Raw genomic sequence first — 20,000 nt, 5'->3', positions numbered from 1 at the left:
TGTGGCATTTTCAGAAATGTTGATGTTCGATGTTTTTTCAAGTTTGTGATGTTTTGGCCGTACTGGTTTCGTGGAAACGTTTCAGTGGTGTGGCCGTTTAACTGTGTACAGTCAACATTTTAAAGATATATACATATATATATATATATATATATATATATATATATATAGATAGATAGATAGATAGATATGACAGAGGTCAAGGAGATGGAGCCTGCAGTAAAGAATTCAAGACACTGACCATGCAGAAGGGCAGCAAAAGTGTGACCAGCAGAGCAGCTGGTCACCCCTGCTGTAGAACAGCATTAGTTACCCTATAAGGTGATGAGGTTCTTTAAGACTGTTTTTGAAGAAGGTAGTTTGCAGCATCAATCACCTAAAGATGCATTGTCTAAAGAAAGGAGGGCAGAACTGTTTGATCTGAGTAATGTGTAGCAGGTTACTCCAGCAGGTAGGGGTGAAGACATCTTAAGCACAGCAATTGCATCCAGTTTTCACCTCCTTCAACTCTCTATGCCTAGTTAGCCAGTTAGTGTAATGAAAGAGAGTGCTAGCTACTGTAGATGATAGCTTTGGGGGGAATATTTTGTCTGGTACTGGCTGTAGTACATCAGGGGCTACACATACAATGCACAATCCTGATTTGATCAAATAAAAGATTTGGTAGCTCATCTTGTCAATTCTTGTTTGTTGAAGGTAGATATCAAGGCCACTTTGTGAGAAGAATTGGTTTCTTCTGAGCATGTACTTTGAAGGTTAATTTTATTTCAACATGGTTATGTCCACAGGCTCCATGGTGGTATGTGTCACATGTGAAAAAAATTAGTCCAGCCCTACATTGGTGCTTGTTGTAAAGAACACCTCAGCATGCTGCAGTGCATTACTTGGATGATTTTTTTTTTAGTCATGGGGAGCAATTATTGTGGTACTGAGAAGTTCATGGTTCATTTCACTGCCTTATGTCAACAGCAAGAGGGGTCCTTGTTGAAGATAAGATTGACGGCCCACAAAAATGAGTGGTCTTCTTATGTTTAGGAACTGTGGTTTCTTCTGCTTTTAGCTTGCAGCCAGTCAAAAATGCTCCCTTGAAGGATATTAATCACATGATTTTTAGCTGCTAGCAAAGTTTGAATTACAGTTGTCATGGAATTGCCTCATCTCCTCATTTTTGCATGTGGGGCAGTAGAACCAAGGAAGGCATTTACCAGGGCTATGGACCAATCTTTTTAAAATGGGCTTTTACCAGGACAATGGGCCAGTCTTTTAAAAAGGGGCATTTACCAGGTCTGTGGGCCAATCTTTTAACATTTTCCAGGTCTATGGGCCAATCTTTTAAATAAGGACATTTACCAGTTCTGTGGGCCAATCTTTTAAAAAGGGGCATCTACCAGGTTTATGAAACAACCTTTTAAAAAGTGGGCATCGGAAGCACCACACAGTAAGACCTATTAGATGAATGCAGGAGAACCTCTACCTATGACACCTCTTCCTTTCATACTACAATGGAATTTCTCCATTGCAGAATAACTCTGTCTCATTGCAGGCTCCACATTTCTTTACTGATGCACCTGGGGGCCTCAGAATAATGGCTTTCTTTACTGGTCACTGTTTTTCAGCACATTGGCCAGCATCCTGGAGAGCAAAGCAGAACTTAAGAAAGATCTTCATGGAATTGATGTCTATCTGGGTAGCAGCATTCGTATAGCAGGATCATTTCAATGACAAGAAAATCATTTTTCATTCAGATAATCTATCACTAATTCATTTGTTAGCTGAGAAGTTATCCAGATCTAGATGACTTTGATCCCTGTTGAGGTAGTTAGTCATGAAGAGTCTTCAAATCAATCTATCATTTTCTTCTAAGCATATTCCTGTAAACTGCAGTAGTTTATCTGATAACCTTTCTCATTTACAGATATCCATATTTTGCAGTATGGCACTGGGTGCACAGAAGAATCACACCAACACACTGCTGGAGCTGTGGTTGACTGGAAATGGTGATTAAGCAGTTAGTTTGCAACACCAGGGTAGCCAGTACTACAAAGGTTTATAGGGCAGCATTGTGATCATTTTGGATCTTTTGTAAGTGCTTATCATACCATAAGAGTATTTGATCTCTCTCTGCCATCAGCTGTTATATAGTGTTTAGATGCCTGTTGAAAGAAGCAGCCAAGACTGCTCAGACTCATTTATCAGCTCTCAGCTTGAAGGCAAAATTGTCTAGCTTGTCAGATTACTTAAAGGCTTGGATGAATTGTAAGTTATTGAATGGCCTTGAAAGGGCAAGGGGCATATCAAGGGATTTCAGGGGCCCATCAGCAGGACTCTGTTAAACACTACAGTGAACAGTACTCATGCTGTGCTCTAAGGCTACCACACATATGTGGTCTGGGCTACCTTACTTTATTGACTTTACTGAGGAGATTTCAGAGTCAGTGAGCTGCTGTTTTCATTATGTTGGAGAGATGTATGTCCAAGTCTAAGACTGGTCAGTAGGGTTTAGGACGCAAGGCAGTTTTGGGCAGATCTTCAGGCCAGTTAATTTGCCCTGTGCTATGGAGGTATCCTGCACAGATTATGTCATGGTTTGTCATTAGAGAAATTATTATTTAAGCTCCTTTTGGGGGTGACCATTATCCCAAACAATTTAGATTGTTTGTTAGACAGAGCCTTGATGAATCAAGGCTTACTTACCATGGTTTAATTTTTTCCAATCCTTTCTGATCAGGAGGACCTTGAACATAGCAAGGGACGGCCAATCATGGGAAGGCCTCAAAAGGATGGTCACATGGCCCTACTGAGCATTTTTGACTTATATAAGGTCATTAACTTTCAAGTTAGTCACTGGTTTCCCTGGGTAAAATTTTGTCCATTTCATTTTCAAGTTACAGTCACATTATAATCTGTGGTCATTATTGCATTGTCCAAGTGGCTAAGAGAACAGAAGTATGGCCAGATGGTATGAATTTGAGCCTCAGTCATGCTTCATGTGAAGTGATTTAGAGGGATTTTCTAGAAATGCCCTAGGAATATCTGGCTTTAATATTGCCCTGTATCATTCAACCGATTGGCCAGACAAAGATTTTGTTAATTCACCTGGGGAGAAACAATACTGGCTGGGTATCAAATCTGCAATTAATATCTAAAATTTTCAGAACTCCAATGATGGTTTTACCACAGCTTCCTAATACATAGCTCATATTGTTATCCACAGTCCTGAGTTTAATTTGGAGCAGAGCCCTGAAACCAACTGCTTTAGAGGTGAAGTGAAAGTTTATCAATTACAGAGTAGCCAGTGCAGCCCCATCACTAGGGTTCTCCGTTCTGGGACATTATGAACTTGTGGATAGAGATCCAATTTGGTTTTGTGCAGAGGGAGTTCACCTGTGTGGCACTGCATTTAATTTGTTTAATTTACATTTGTCATCCTTCTGGGTTTCACTATTTTCATTGTGAATGTTATATGCATATATGTGTGCGCGCGTGCGTGTGTGTGTCTGTGTGTGTATCTGTGTGTCTGTGTTTGTGAAATGAAATGAAGACAGCAGCCATGAGCAGCCAGGAAGTACTACAGAGTGAAAATATGAGAGGGTGCCAAGAAGGAGTAAATGAACAGGATATGGGTGAATGTTTAATGGCTGGGCGACTTGGACATGATGATACAAATCGAATGATCAATGAAGAGGAGCCTGTGTAGAATGAAACAATTCAGTACAGCATGGCATTCAAAATGTTCCCCGGAGATGCAGAGGATCCCAGTCAGAACAGTAAGAGGACTAATAGAAGGGAGAGTATGGGAGAAGCTAACACCTTCATGGCAGGACTATGATCAGCCAGAGAAGTAGCTGGTTGTAAGGCCATGCCCCCAAGACGGGCTGCCTTTGTTATAACATTTCAACCAGCAACACAATGGCTTAAATATATGAATTCAAATTCAGTTCATATTGATCTTCTAATTAGTTCCCAATCTGCTTATAACTAAAGATAATGGCTGGCATTTAAAGATACTTTACTTTTACCTTGTTAGTTTCTCCAACTGGTCTATCTTACCTGACAACATTTGCCAAAAAACAGTGTGTAGATGATACTGATTCTGGTTGATAATATTGATTCTTTTAGAGTTATAACCTAGAATTTATCTTTCTCCCACCTTTAAATGCCAACCCTCCTTCCTCTTTATCAAATCTGTTAAAATATGATAAAGCTCTTTAAAAGACCTGTAATACTTACATACGGTGCTGTTCTGCTGTATAAAACTAGTAACACTCTTCAAAGTGGCTGCTCCAAATGCAAAGTCGTCTGTGCTTAAAATGTCAAAAATGCAGTCATCATTTCCACTGCATGTCTCATTTGCTTTTTGGATTTTGGCTGGATCTGAAGTTCTTTTCAGGTCCTCATAAAATTTAGGCACAAAGCTTTGGTTATTATAGGTGTACCATGACTCCCCATTGCTGGAGTTGTATGTGAAAACACTGTTATTTTGTGTAGTTCTCCCTATGGAAAAAAAATCATATTTATTAAACAGTTTCACACTCTTCTGATTTTGTTTTTTAAGTCCTATTAGTTTTATTATAGAAACACAAAAACTGATGACAAGCACCTGTTGCTAATCAAGCTGTTTCATGGTTAACTTAGAATTTGCTGGGAGAAGTATTCAGGCAACCTTGAAAACATTTCTAAAGAATGGCACACTTACAAAACTGAATAGTTGTTCTTACTTTTAAGCTAATATGTAACTTTAGTAACCCAGGAACACATATCGTATGTAGCAAAATAAGAAGGCCTTTAAGCAATCTATTGCTAAGTTGACACTGGAGCAGGAAAACAATGTTATAAGGTCCTCTAATGGAGAAATGCTATAATATATGCACTCTGGTAATAATTTATGGTATTACCCAGTTAATGAATGAAAGACAGGTGGTAGAAAATGTTACCCAAATCCAAAACTGTCAGAAATGAAATCATGCACTTGATGATAGCTATAAGTGAAGCTGCTAAATGTGTTGCTCTCAGATTGCATCTACCAGTTACTAATGAAAATAAATCGATCAGTATATGTGATGACAGTCTTCGTGTAAAGCATAAGTGATAAAAACAGCATACAGTCACCATTGAAAACAACTGGCAGTTAAAGCTATGGAAGAACTATATACATTTAGTTAATGTATTACTGATTTGCATGCAGGTTGTTCTTAGAATTATGCGGAAGGGAATCTAAAATCTTCTACACATGCCAGACTGGCCTATAGCTGAAGACAAGTGAGCATTTTTAGGAATCTTCAGTTAATGTTACTGTCGGGATAAAGAAAATGTTGCAATTAATCAAACCTCAGTCCTGTTCTTGTGATAATGGAAATATTTATTTCATTTAAGACTATAACAAGATGTAACACTGGTAGAAACATTGTTACATAAACTTATCTCTGCAGATATACTTAGTGGAATGATTTCCTGCCTGAAACAATATAGAATATAGAATGACAGGTATTCAGGGTAAAACTTACTTTTCAGTTTCAAAGAATTCATTTTTAAAAAGTGTGCTATTAGTTCCTTGCACAACAACAGACTTTAGGCTGTCTGGTTCTCTCCAGAAGGTGGCCATTTATTCCTTCAAAGGCTAAGGGCTATATGGCAGAAAACCAAAGGCTCTCACACCAAAAGTACAATCATTTGTTGTTTGCTGTATCTAATCATTTCCTCTCTGCTGATTGATGATGACGTACAACCAGTGACATTCACACCTGTTAAGGATACTGACCTTTGCCTACACACTAAAGATATTGATCCCCTGCACACTTAGGATATTGACCTTTGCATACATACTAAAGATATAGTTCTTTGCCTACACACCCTACTTGCAAGCCTTCACATTTCTAGTCATTGGAAGATAGGCAGCAGAAAAGTCATGCACTCTTTTTCTTTGAGAGAAGAGATCTGTCCATCAGACATCTAATCCTTCCTCCACAGTTGAATCTTGCACATGGACTGCTTACTGAAAGCATGTCACTGGTACTACAGACACAAACTCTCACAGCACCAGCATGAAAGCTCCAGTTTCTGGAGCAATATAATCAGAGTGGTTTTAAACCTTTTACAACGAAAACAATTAGTCAGTGTTTATTTTCGGGGTTCTAGCACAGGCATGTCACAATATCAAAATAATGAATAAATAGCTCTTATTGAAATATCAGCACTCAAAATACCAAATGCCAAAAAACTGAAAAGAAAAAGGACTAAAAACCTGGAGAAAAGTGAATCTCAAAAATCGTTGTTCTCCTTGAAACTTCTTTTTGCAGGTGTAGCAACCCCCTTGCACCTCCCACACCCCCAGAACTTATATATACCACCTCCATGATTACCATACCTCAGAGAAAACAGAATATTCAGAGAAATGGCATTGTGGACTTGGAATATTCAAGTCTCATCTTTCAGCCATTCAGTTTAAATGTTTTGGACTCACTCTAGTGAGTTCTGAGTTCCTGTATAAATAACACATCACATTCAGCAAGAGACAATATTTGCTTAATCAAACATATGTGAAAGGTGGTTATATAATGACACTGAAGATTATTTAATAAGCTGTACTTGATCAGCAAAGAAAAATGTCCAAACTCAGATTAAGAAAGAAACAGTTTTAGAAAATGCTAATCAAGAATCAGGCCATATATGTACTATAGATAACTTAGCAGATATGGGGCTTGAAAGCATTAGAAGATACCTTGCTGTGAACAGACCTCTGGTATGAATCTGCCAACAAGGAAAATTCTGCTGTAGTCTCAAAACTATGCAGATGAGACAGTATGATTTGCTTTGACTCTGTTGAGTGATACGCAAGCCCATGATAATCTTTGTTCAAGACCCACAGTCAGGTGAATGAATGCGGAAAAATCCAATAAAACATTTATAAACATGTTCAGTTTTATGTTACTGCCCATCTATTTCAATACAGAACATTCTGATGTACCGAAAAGCAGTTCAACATGATGATACTGAGCTGCTGACACCATGAATGTGGAAGAGACTATACTGGTTGTCAGAATATAACCTAGCAAACACACTTAGATATGTTATGATGCCAACATGCTTGTTGGGAAAATAGATTCATTTCACTAACACATACAGTGATAATTTGACTTAGAAAATGAAAATATCTCCCCTGTATTTTTGTCCCTTTCAGCTTCTTTTGCTAGTATTTCTAAACATTCCTGTCCACTTCCTTCATAACAATCTAAGGCCATAGGCGAATTTAGTGTAATTTCATATAGTCAGTCTTTTGCTGAGACTGGTTAGGCACTACGCAGAGTTTCTATAATAGGGGGAAATGAGGAACATTTCTTGTGATGATATTACTTAGTAGCCTTTTTAAAGTGCGGCAAAAGATCTGATAGTTCATGCATTTACTATTTAGGGGGTGAAAAGTAATGCAGACTTTGATGCAGACACAAATATGAATGCAGATGAAATGGAAATACGACCACACACGTGCAGATAGAAATGCAATATTCACATATGGATGTGGATGCCCCCCCCCTCTGTCTCTCTCACACACACACACAGACACACACAGATGTCTGCGAGTGCACACACACACACACACACACACACACACACACACACACACACACACACACACACGCGAGTGTGCACACACACACACACACACGCGCGAGTGCGCACACACACACACACACACACACACACACACACACACACACACACACACACACACACACACACACACACACACTTGCGTAGGCCTTTATTTATTATGAAACTGTGCAGATAAATTTTAAGGAGGGATATAGACTTGTATCAGCAGATTTTAAACAATCACACCATTCAAACACTTAAAATATTAATGGCACATATCCTGAGAAGTCAAGGAGGGTTAGAAGGCATACACTCATTTATTTTTTGCAATTATACTTTGTTTTCTCTTCTATTAATGTATTTGTACCTATTTATTTGTCTAAAATGGGATTCAATAAAGATGTTAATAAAGGACATGCTGAATAGGCATTTGATTTTTAAGCTGCAGCTGAGAGCAGGAATGGTATCTCAATATATCACTTAGCTATGTGACACCATTTCTGACTACAGTCAATTCATCTCTAAGATTTAGATGCTGTAAAATGAATCCTGTGTTAACTGTGCAATATACTAGTGTATTGCGATGCATGGACATCTCGTATTTCAAACTCATATTCTCCACATATCTTCTCCCAGCAGCTGACTATAAGCTGATATCTGCCCCTCTCCTCATTCATTGGGTCTACTGGTCCTGCATTAGCCACCGAAGAGCTCAACCCAATGACAATCCAGGGCCAGTGAGGGGATCAAGGACAATGGTACACCAAAATATTGCTGCCAAGGAATGTGACCTATCCCCTCCCAGCCATTGGTATCCCCTGTGAGCTCCAGTTTGGGTGCTGCATTAGTAAATGCATGCATAATTTCTTACTCATACTCAACCTCTCACTCACACTTTGCAGTATAGAGCTCCCTCGGCTAGGAATCAGTTACTCTCATCTGCTGTCTCCCCAGTGTGGCCCCCACCATCTTCTTCTAGGCATGTCTTCAGAACCATAACTTCAGTTGTAAAATTAAGCCATGTTGGGAAATTTAAAAAAAAAGTGTTAAAAGTAGTGTACTGTAGCAATGACATTTATTTCATAAATGAAATTTGATATAACATGTATTATAATTACAAAATAATTTAGATCTCTTACATGTCTCGCCAAATTCATAGTATATCTGTGATTCATTTGGTAGGTTTTTTCCATCATAAGGTAGATGTGTTCCATTTGCAGTTAAGAAATCATCAGTTGGATCACCATTAAATACACCTGCAAAGCAAACACAATTTTTATATTTCATTATCCTTACTAGTTCTTTTATGACGATAGGTATGTTTTTATTACGTATTTCAGTCAGATCTGGAGAAGGCTACATTAGGACAAAATCTGGAATACAAATTTATAGTACTACATATTGGAACAGTGCTGAATGGAAAACAGATGTTGAGCAAATAATTATGGAAGTATCAGCTGTGTGTCCATGGTCTTTATAGTCTTTTGCAATAATTGAATGCTAATTTTAATAAACATATGAAAAATCACCACAAATACTATATTTACTTTATAAAAATCTATAGTCTCTTATTTCAAAACATTGTTTCTACCACCAAAAAACATCAACATATTATACACTGTGCTGTGGTTATATATTACAATGAATTCACTTATCTGCTCAGTATATAGTATTGTGAAATAAAGTCATTTATGCAGAAGTGAAATATAGTTTTGGCTGCAGAAATTGAAAAGTAAGAAAAAAACAGCAAACCTTTTTTTCTTTCCAGGTTAAGCAGTGGCAGACACAGTGGCATAGGGTAGTATAGCCATGTAATTAAACTTACCATGACACTAGATGTTTGAATGTTTACTGCTGCAGTAGCCTTAGCTATATGAATTATATCCTGCTAAGGATATAATAGCCGGCTAGCTTCCAAAGCTTCAGGGTACCCTCCACAAGCCCCTCAGAACTTTCATGTTGACAGACAGAGGGGTAATGAGTGCTGAAAGGCCATTGCTAGGAATAACAAAAAATAAATGTGCAAAAAACAAAGGGATGGAAGGAGGGAGTGACTACTTCAGCACTGATCATTCAAATATCTACTATTGTGATAAGTTTACTTATACAACAGCACTATACATACTTATCAACTGTCCCAGATGTCAACTCAAATTTTAGCCCTGTCCCTCTTAATCCTTCCTAAAAATGTTGACATTTGGAGAAAAGGTGTTGAATTACACTTAATAAATATTGACAATTATTAAGAGTTATAGATTTATTTTACTTCATAAAATGTAAATTAATTCACATTCTCTTATTCTGTCAAGGTCTCATGTTAATAATACTAATATTTTAAAAGTGTTCCTGATTGTCCCTGATTATTTCTGGATTTTTCCCTGATTCTGTCAGGATTTGTTCCTAATTGGTTGAGAGCTATGACACTATATTTCATCATACTGATAACTGCTACAGTAGCCTTAGCTATATGGGTAGATTACCCCACCTTACTACATTTGGGAGGTGGAAAGAGAAGAGTCCAGAAGCTCCCTGAAGAATGGTCCTAGCTAAGTCTGATCTTGATCTAGAGGAGTCAAGCTTATGGTGCTTTGTGAAAGTATATACAGAGGACCAAACTGTAGCTTACAAAATACTTCTAGAATCCAACCTGCCCCAAAAAGCTATAGATGAAGCCAAGGCCCAAGTAGAGTGGGGGCCTTTCCCCCTGCCTGGAATAATTTTATTATGTTGAGTATATCAAGAGGCAATAGCCTTAGACAACCATTTGGAAATTGTCTGTTTTGAAACAGGTGGTCCCTTCTTCTTACCTTTACAAGAAATGAATTATTGATCTGAAGATCTTGAAAATTTAGTTCTCTCAAGATAGTACCTGAGTTGTCTGCAGACATCCAAGGTATGAAATATCATTCTACCTCATTTTTAGGTTCAGGGAAGAAAATGAGCAGATGGATAGATTGGGTTAAAGTAAACTTGGATACCACTTTAGGCATAAAAGAAGGATTTGTTCTGAAACAAACCGTGTCTCTGTGGAAAATTAGATAAGGCTTATTTACCATAAGAGCTTAAAACTCAGATAGTCTTTTTTGCAGAGGTGAGAGCGATCAGTAAACTGTTTTCCATGTTAAGAACCTCAAGTCAGTAAGGTTAGCTGATTCAAATGGAGCAAGTATTAGCCTCCCTAGCATAAAATTAAAATCCCAAGGAGGGGCTACTGGTTTTCTTGGAGGCCTCTTATGCAAAATGCCTTTCAAAAATATTTTGATGTCAAACTACATTGAAGGAGGAAGACCAGTAGATAGACATGCTGAAATGGAAGATAAATGAAGCTTTACAGAGGAGTAAGAAAGGTCATAGGATAATAACTCAAGAAAATATTATAAAACCAAAGAACAGCTAGCCCTGAATGGATGCTGGCTATGTTGCTGGCAACAAATAGAAAGCCTTTTCCATTTACTACTATATGATTTTCTAGTAGCAGGCTTTCTTACCTCCATTAGTATCTGCTGCTCATCCTCAGTAAACAGGTGTCTAAAGGGAATTAAAACACTATCATCCAGGCAGTCAAATGGAGTTGATTGGGGTCAGGGTAAACACCCCTGTTCTTGTTTGAGTAGATCAATTCTGTGAGGAAGTTTGGGTTAATTGCTCCTGGCCATTTCCAAAAAAGGTAGAAACACTGTTGTCTGGGACAGAAGTGATTCACAATAATTGTCTTGGGGGTTTCCTTCTGAATCTTTAGACATACCCTCAATATCAGTGGAAGTGGTGGAAAACCATACATAAACATTTTTGTCCAAGGAAAAGAAAAGAAAAAAGAAAAGAAAAGGCATCTGTCTTCCAGGCCTTCTTGCATGGAATCCTGGTGCTGAATCTTGTTGTCTGCTCAGAGAGGGGACCAATAGGTCTCCTTGAGGGACTCTCCACAGATGAATTAAAACTTGGAATGCCAACTGATCTAGCTGACATTCGTGAGGGTCTGCCCTTGTCCTGCTCAGCTTGTCTGCCACACAGTGTTTCCCTGATGGAATGTAGAATGCCTATAGAGTGAGACTGCGCTGTGAAGCTACATCCCAAGCTAGCATGGCAAGTCTACACAGGGGGTATGACTTGGCTCCCCCTTGTTTGCTAATGTACCATATGACTGTGATTTTCTCTGTAACAACTTGAAGTGGTCCCAGGGACCCAAGATGATTCAGAGTGTTGAGTGCATTGATGACGGCAAGCAACTTTTTATATTTCTTGCATCTTGTCATTGGTATCCTACATACCTTGTACTTTTACCAGCCCTGAAAATATTCCTTAAAGCAAAGTCTGAGGTGTCTATGGTGGGTGACTGACTACTTTAGAACAGGGACTAAGAAGGAGAGACTCAATTTAGGTATTTTTGCTTTGTACACCAAGTTTTTTTTTCTCTTCAGACAAACCCCAGTACTGGGATTTGGATAGACAAAGGATATTTGTGCTGGGACCAAAAACGACTTCAGCTACCATTGCTTCTTTCTCATCTGGAGTCTTGCCAGGGGTATGATGAGAATCATAGATGCCATAAGACCTAAAGTCTTGAGGTATTCCCTCACAGTGACTGAAGTCTGAGTGGAAAGCCCTAGACATAGATCTAGATATAGATTTATTTTTCCCTTGGTAGAAAATCTGTTTGAACTGAGGTGTCCAGCTGACACACCAGAAACACAATCCTGTATGAAGTAGTCAAAAAAGATTTTTCACTGTTCTCTTGGAATCCCATCTATGTAAGAGATCTCTCAGTCAAGTGAGAGATTCTTGACACTTTGTAAAAAGCTCTGTGAAGACAAACAAGTTATCTAAATATGGAAACATTTGGATAACCTGTATCCTTCAATGATCTATAACTAGAACTAGACACTAGGTGAACACTCTTGGTGCAGTGGATAGACCAAAGGACTGATAATATGATGCAGACACAAAAAAGCCTTAAGAAACACATGACATCTGAATGAGTAGTGAGTAGGGATGTAATGCTAAGCATCTTCTGTCTCCAATGTTACCAGGAAACTAATTAGGAACAAAAGGCAACAGGTTATAAAGTGGCATCATTTTGCATATGGGCACTGCCACAAACATGTCTAGGAAAGAAAGACCCAGAACTGGTCTCTAAGCATTTTCTTTCTTTGGCACTGTGTCTCCTCAATATATCCCAAGAAAACTCCATACTGGGTGATCTTAATATTGACTTTCTCCCTCCTCGAACTCACCTAACCAATCAATAAATCTCTATAATATCTCACAGTTAATCATCACTCCTATCCATTATAGTAAAAACAACACTAAGAGAACATTAATTGACTGGATTCGTACCTCTATGTCTCAAAATATTTACTTCAAGTTTTCCTCTAGATACCCCTAGTGATCATCTCCCTGCCTGTGTAATAAAACAGCAAAGTAATATTTAAAGCAGACACATTTCAGCATAATTTCACACATTTTAACAAAGATTTCTTTATCTCCTGTCTAAAACTATATAACTGGAATGCTCTAAACTACATTGCACTAGATGCAGTAGCACTTTTTAATTCTGCTTTCTTGAACATCCTAAATGGAATTGCTCCACTTAGAAAAAAAGACAGTCAGCACCAAAACTGCTCACTGATTGTCTTGAAATGCAAAAACACCTTATGAGACTTGGAGATAGAGCCTGGCATGTGTGGGCATCCAATAAAACACTTAACAAATCCCAAAAAATTCAGAGGACTCAGAAACCAAATTAAAACTCAAAGTTAGATAAAAATGTACTATATCGACCTGCAACAGCTGCTCAGTCCCAGCTGCACAACTCAACCATCTCCTACACCTAACACTAACAATAACTCTACCAACTATGATGGTGCTTTTAACTCTCATTCCAGTCATTCAGTCTCATCACAACTACAAAATTCCCCCTAATTCCAACAACCGGACAACAGAATGACCTACCATTCCTCTTCATAACCTCTACTTCCAACCAGTTCCCACTACTTACCTAAAAAAGCCATTATTTAAATTGAAACCCACCACCTTAGCCCCTGCCAGCCTACCAGGAAAATACCTTAATATGGCTGGAGAAGCAATAGACTACCCCATCTCAGTTCTAATAAATCACCCCATCAGAGAACCATGTGTCCCTACCCACTAGAACAAGCCACATTCTTCCTGTCCACAAAGGATGGCATACAGTTGAAATCTCCAATTACAGGCCCATTGCCATCCTTTCTCTCCTTATCAAGAATACTTAAAAAATACATTCAGTCACAAGTCTGACATTACCTCACACAATATAACCTTCTCTGTTTATTTCAGCGTGGTAACCATCCCCACCACAGAACCTCTACTGCTTTACTTAGTTTCATCGATACAGTAAACACAAATAGGAATGAGGGAAACCTAGTGTCTGCCTCTTTCTTGATTTATCCAAGGCCTTTGATATGGTTTCTCACACTATTCCCCTACACAAACTTCATAATCTAGGACTTGACACCACTGCTATATCATGGCACCTTAGCTCCCTCCAAATTAGAGCTCAAGTTGTCAAGTGGCAAAACATCTCATCCTTCCTCCCTGACCCAGCTGGTGTACCACAAAGTTCAGTCTTGGGACGCATCCTCTTTAACATCTTCATCAGTGACCAACATAAAAGCAGTAAAACTGCATCCCTAGTGAAGTATGCAGATGATGCCACAGTTATCTGTATTGCAAAGAATATCAACAGACAACAAGAACTTACCTAGGAATCCTTCTGTTCTATAGAAACCTGACTAGCAACTGCCCAGCTATTCCTAAACCCAAGCAAATATTTGCCAACTAATCCTATCTACTCCCAAACAGCTTACAATCAACAAAACCTCCTTCTCTGTTACCTCATCCAATAAAACAAAAATCAAACTTGTCACACATACTAAACTGTTAGGCATCTGTGAAGATGAAAACCTAAATAAAACATAAAATGACACATATATCGAAAATATAGTTAAAAATTACTCCGAAAACTACATTTTCTCTATAGAGCCAAACCCTTCCTCTCAGACACTATAAGAAAACACACTGCCTCTTCTCTCTTCTTGCCTACTGTAACATATTTTACACCCAGCCTTAATAACATACAAGTGACCTCGCTAAACAAACATTTGGCAATGTTACTACAAAATAGCAGGGTTCGCCGCCAACCTTCCACATAGAACCCGCCACTGTGCCACCCTAAGTGAATTGCAGTGCCTGAAATTCCCACCATATCTAACCTACTCATAACTTCCAAAAATCTATAACATTGTGTATAAATCAAACAACTGTCCATCCATCTCCAATCTCATATAATACATAAACCCAAAAGCCTTGGAGAAATTAAACCAAGAGAATACATAACCCTTCCTGGCCACTATGCTCATCAAACAAATATCTATTACATGTATCCAAACCCAAAAAATTCTGCTGACAAATCACTACTCTCCCATCACCTCACTAAATCCTGGAACTCCTTCTCACTAACAATACAATAAGAACCTACTTAGTTACCAGCTATGGACACACGATTTTCCTGGATAATCTCCAAAGCCTTACTGTCACCATCCTTTTATGTAACTGGCTATAATACAGCAACTCTTTCAAATCTCTAACTATCTGACTATCATTTACCCCTCTCCACTGCTATCTTTACCTCCCTTTTACCTGGCCCTACTTAATACTCCTTCATAATTACTTCACTGTCTCCTCCTCAATATCTGTTCACAGCTGATTCCATTTGAAAATAAGTAGACTGTTATGAGCTTGATATTAACTTGTATTTACTGTATTCGTACTTTAACAGTCATGTTTTCATTAACTGTCATATCATTACTATTTTATGTATGTTCATTTACTATTCTATGTATGTACATTTATTGTTTTTTATTAATTGTCATATCATTATTCCATGCATGTATGTACATTTATTATGTAAATATTGTATAACTGCCTTCTGTTGATTCTGTAAAATGGAGTTTTTCTCCCCAGGCCTCTACTGAAAATGGGACATGTACCCAGTCAGATTTTCTCAGACTTTGCCAGTAAACGAAAGCAATAAATTAACTAATCAATGTCAGCAGCAGCTTCCCCATCTGGGCACAACAAAAGCCTTCCCTGTTTCATCTCCTAGGACCAGCAAGAGTGGTTCCCCTTGCCCACCAAGGGGAACCCAACAGCCACAGAGGACATGGCTACCCTCGATCCATAGTGGTTGTAGGTGATACACCTGAGGGATGTGAGGCAAAACATGAATGGTCTGAGGTACAACTAATGGCCACAGCACAGTCACCCTTCTGTGGCTGAAGCAAATTGCTAGCCAGCTATGGTGGCAAAGGTTATTTGTTTAACTTTTTCTTTTTGTGTCTGGAAGAAGTACCAACCACGGGACCAACAATTTGTTCCATGTTAAAGCTGAAAATGGTCTTTTATTCTCAAGGAAAATAAGCAGCAAAAGCCAGTAAAACTTAACAGTCTTCAAAAGTCACTATTTTCACATACAAACCCAGTAAAAAGCACTTTAAAACACTTCACCAGTCCCAGCAAGTAAAATAAATAAAATTTTTCTGCAGAATATTGGTTTTCAATTACTTTAAAAAACTTTTAAACTGAGAGGAAAAAATAGAAGTCTCATTTAACAGTACAATACAGTCTCATAACAGTCCATTAAAATACACACTTCTAGCTTAACAATAACTTTTCTGAAGAGGAAGGTATTATTAAACAAACAGTTGTTTAAAAGATAAGTTTTGTCCCTAAAGGAAACGTATCTGCCCAGCAAAGGAGCGGCATAAGATGACCGTTGATTCTCAAAAGCCTCAGAGGAGCATACTCTTTGATGGCAGGAAAGCTCTGAAGGGCTTGGCACAAAGACCTGTCTTTTTAGTCAGCTCAGCTTGAGCTGTCTGATGCTCTGGGCATATGGAAGGTGCCCTGAAACTTTTGAAGGTGGCCAGCTGTTATTTCCTATGTAGGATATAATCCATATTGCTAAGGTTAAGGTTACTGCAGCAGTAATTAATATGATGAACATCAACATGGATGAGATATAGTATGTGCATATTAGATGCTCAAATAATGCTACCAGTATTTCAGTGATATCAAAAATATAATGCTTTTCAACTCTTTGTGTTTTTGAAACCAATTATGTAGTAGAAGTCAATACTCAGGACTCAGAAAATAATTTAGCATTTAGAAAAAGAGTCAAAACCAAAAGTAGCCAGGGAAAGTCCATGCCAGAATTGGTATCCAACCACATAAAACACAGTACACTCATAAACACATACACTATATTGAATAGCATTTTCGTTAAGGTTCCATAGACTTCATCAGATGCAGAACTACAACAAACACAATCGACCTAAAGCACGCATACCCACGGCCATCAATGATCAGTTTAGGTCAATTGTGCTTGTTGGAGTTCTGCATCTGATGAAGTCTATGGAACCTTGATGAAAATGCTATTTAATACAGTGCATGCGTTCATGAGTGTACTGTGTTTTACATGGCTGGATTAAAGTTTGTGGATACCAGTGCTGCCTTGGACTTTCCCTGGGTACTTTTGGTTTTGATTCTTAGTTCTTTTTGGTACCTGGTAAAACCTTTGCTTTTGGACATTTAGAAAAGAGAGTGATTATAATCACAGTTTCTTCCCACAGAGAATATGGCTGTGATAAGTGAAATGATATAGATAATGGTGAGAGGATGCTATCTCTGTTATCAATGCCATTAGATATAGAGGTAATTGATAATGAGGACTGTAAGGCCAGTGAGGGCAGTGTAGTGACTAACTCTAAATAAGACTAGTAAGGAGGCAGGGATGGTAGCCAAAGGAGGCCTTGAAAACTAGCATGCAATTATTTATGCAGGAATAAAGGTTTAACAGTGATTTCTTTAATGGCTGGAATAGCCTGTAAAGTAATAGAAAAGGAAGAAGAAGTGAAGAAGGATAGAGAGAGATACAGAGAGTGTGTGTTGTAAAAACAGTAAAGATGCTACTAGTCTACACTCTGCCCAATCAACTGCCTATTAATGACCTATGACTCGATGCTGGCTGTCAAACTGTACCTAGGCAGTGGTAAAAACTACTAAGTAGACATGTTTGGCTACCCTTTGGCTATATCAGTGGATGAAAGGTTCAGACAGCGCAAAGACTAAGCAGCTCAGGCCAGAAAAATATGATGTTATTGATGGGGAGAAAATAAATTCCCAGTTATAGACTGATCACTTCTTACAACCAGAAAAGAAAGGAAAGAGATACCAGTCAGGATGTGTTTTTATGTTGCTGTGGCATCAGAAAAAACAATGTGCTAGACATAGTCCATACCAGTCACAGTACAGAAACTTTACATTAAAGGGGAGACCCAAATGACTGGAACATTACCAAAAGACAGACTACATGCACCTGGGGTTGAATGCATGAAAGGAACTAGAGGCATACCTCTTCAATTGTCCCTGATTATCAGGGACATTCCTGAATGTGGCTCAGGATTTTGCTCTATGTTTCCTAAAACTCACAATTTTTGGAGAAAAGGTGGTGGAATAATTTCAGTTATAATCTTCTTTTACTTCAGAAAATGTGTGTTAATTCACATTTTCTTATTCTATTAGCTTCTAAAGTTAACAGTACTAATATTTTAAAAGGCATCCCTTATTGTTCCTGGTTATTCCTGGCATTGTCCCTGAATCTAGAGTTAAGAGGTTGCAAGTTATGACCAGAGGAACAGGACATGGGAGATTGGACAAAGAATCTAACACTAAATTCATACATTATCCTAACAACCATGAATAGAAATCTATTTACAAGAAAGAAAAGAAGGCTTGGTCAGTGAATTAAGTGACTAAGCAAGGAGGGCATAAATGACTTAGAACAATGACTATAAAAAACAATTCTATGAGGCAGGAAGGAAGGTGATTAAAATGTTAAAGGATGCCAAGAATGAGAAAGAAAAGAAATTAACCCAGGAAGTAAGAAGGGAAAGAAAATAATTATTCCTGTACATATAAGAAAGAAAAAGGGATATTGAACTAAACAGGCTGAAAAAAGATAGAATCAGAAGGGACGTCAAAGATGACCCAAGTGTAGTGGAAGAACTGAATGAGTTCTATGTTTCAGTATTTACAATGCAAAAAGGATGAGGGTCTACTCATTTGGGAGGGGAAATAAAAGACTTGGAAGAGACAGACTGATAGATTGATAGAGAAGGAGATGGAAGAAATGAGACTGGCTGGGGTACATGTCTAAAAAAAATCACAAGGCCCAAATAAGATAATGATCAGAGTATTAAAAAAGACTTGACAAGTGCTTTTGCAGACTCTTTACAGAAATATTTAGTAGCTTTTTGGCCTTGGGGAAGTATAATTCTGGATATCAGCCTTAATTGCTCCCTTATCTGTGGATGGAATACTAGAATCATTCCAGGGAACTAAAGGCTGGTTCATAGGTTCATAGGTAGGTACTAGGCTATTGGCCCTAGGGCTTATATAAGACTAGCCAAACAGTACCCTGGCTTTTGCCACCCAAGAAAATTATTTTCCTGTGCCCCTGTCAAGCAGAGCCAAAGAAGTGATCCCCGGGGTGAATTTCCTATCTCCCATCCAATCATCAAGATTTTTCTTGAAGAGTGCTATTGAGGAGCTTTGTTTGATATAGATAGGTAGTTTGTTCCAGAGTATGGGAAGTCTCTGGGACAGGAATCTATCCCTCCAGCATGTTCTCTTTATAGTGGTGACAAGGTTTAGGTCCCTAGATTTCTTTACGTGGAGCATGTCCAACAGCTCTGGGTTAGTAGATAATTGACAGAGAAAGGTGATGGCAAGTGTCCTGAAGAAAAGGCTTGGGGCTCTGGGGCTTTTATAAAGGATAGTGAGTTCAGCACCCAGGCAAGTAAAGCTTCATTGCCAAGGAGACTTGTTAGTGAAACCTCTTGTAGTTCTTTGACTGGGCATCAGCAGATCAAGGTAGCTATACTTCTTTATGCTTTTTTTTTCTAGGTTATATTTGTCCTCATGTCTGCTGACCACCAAGCCCCAATCTAACAGACAGTATCCATTTGGTCTTCCATTCCAGGGTTTCATCTGGAGTCAAGCAGAAAGCTGACAGAGTGGGTGTCATCATTCAATCAGCTATGATGGAGTATTTCTTTGATTAGTCTTATCCTAACCACCTAGACAGAGGGAACAAGTGAAGTGTATCATCACTATGTCCACAATGCCTTTATAAGTGCATGCGTTTGCTCAGTGTTGACCAGGGGAACTTAATGTCCACCCCACAGGCCACACACTGCATTACCTTCCTTCCTTCCTCCAAGGGCTAATGGTAACATGCAAAGTCAGTTACCAGCCCAGTATGTGACTGCCCTTCCTCCCAGTCACTAGCTGAACTCACATCATCTGGGTAATAC

At 38.5% G+C, this 20,000-nt stretch overlaps 1 protein-coding gene across 1 annotated transcript in view; it reads right to left on the bottom strand.

The window, feature by feature from the left end:
• The window catches only part of LOC122801228 (mucin-like protein), a 471,963-nt gene that overhangs the window by 13,527 nt on the left and 438,436 nt on the right, over positions 1-20,000 (bottom strand). Inside the window, exons 20-21 of the mRNA XM_044070781.1 lie at positions 8,730-8,846; positions 4,231-4,494 (exon numbers count right to left, since the gene is read on the bottom strand). Of these exons, the coding sequence (XP_043926716.1) occupies positions 4,231-4,494; positions 8,730-8,846 (381 nt within the window). The remainder of the gene's footprint in view (positions 1-4,230; positions 4,495-8,729; positions 8,847-20,000) is intronic.

This window comes from Protopterus annectens, chromosome 4.part1, assembly GCF_019279795.1.
Source record: "Protopterus annectens isolate FY-2018-M chromosome 4.part1, PAN1.0, whole genome shotgun sequence".
In the NCBI taxonomy this organism is placed as follows: domain Eukaryota; kingdom Metazoa; phylum Chordata; order Ceratodontiformes; family Protopteridae; genus Protopterus; species Protopterus annectens.
This window is presented reverse-complemented; position numbering and strand designations above follow the sequence as displayed.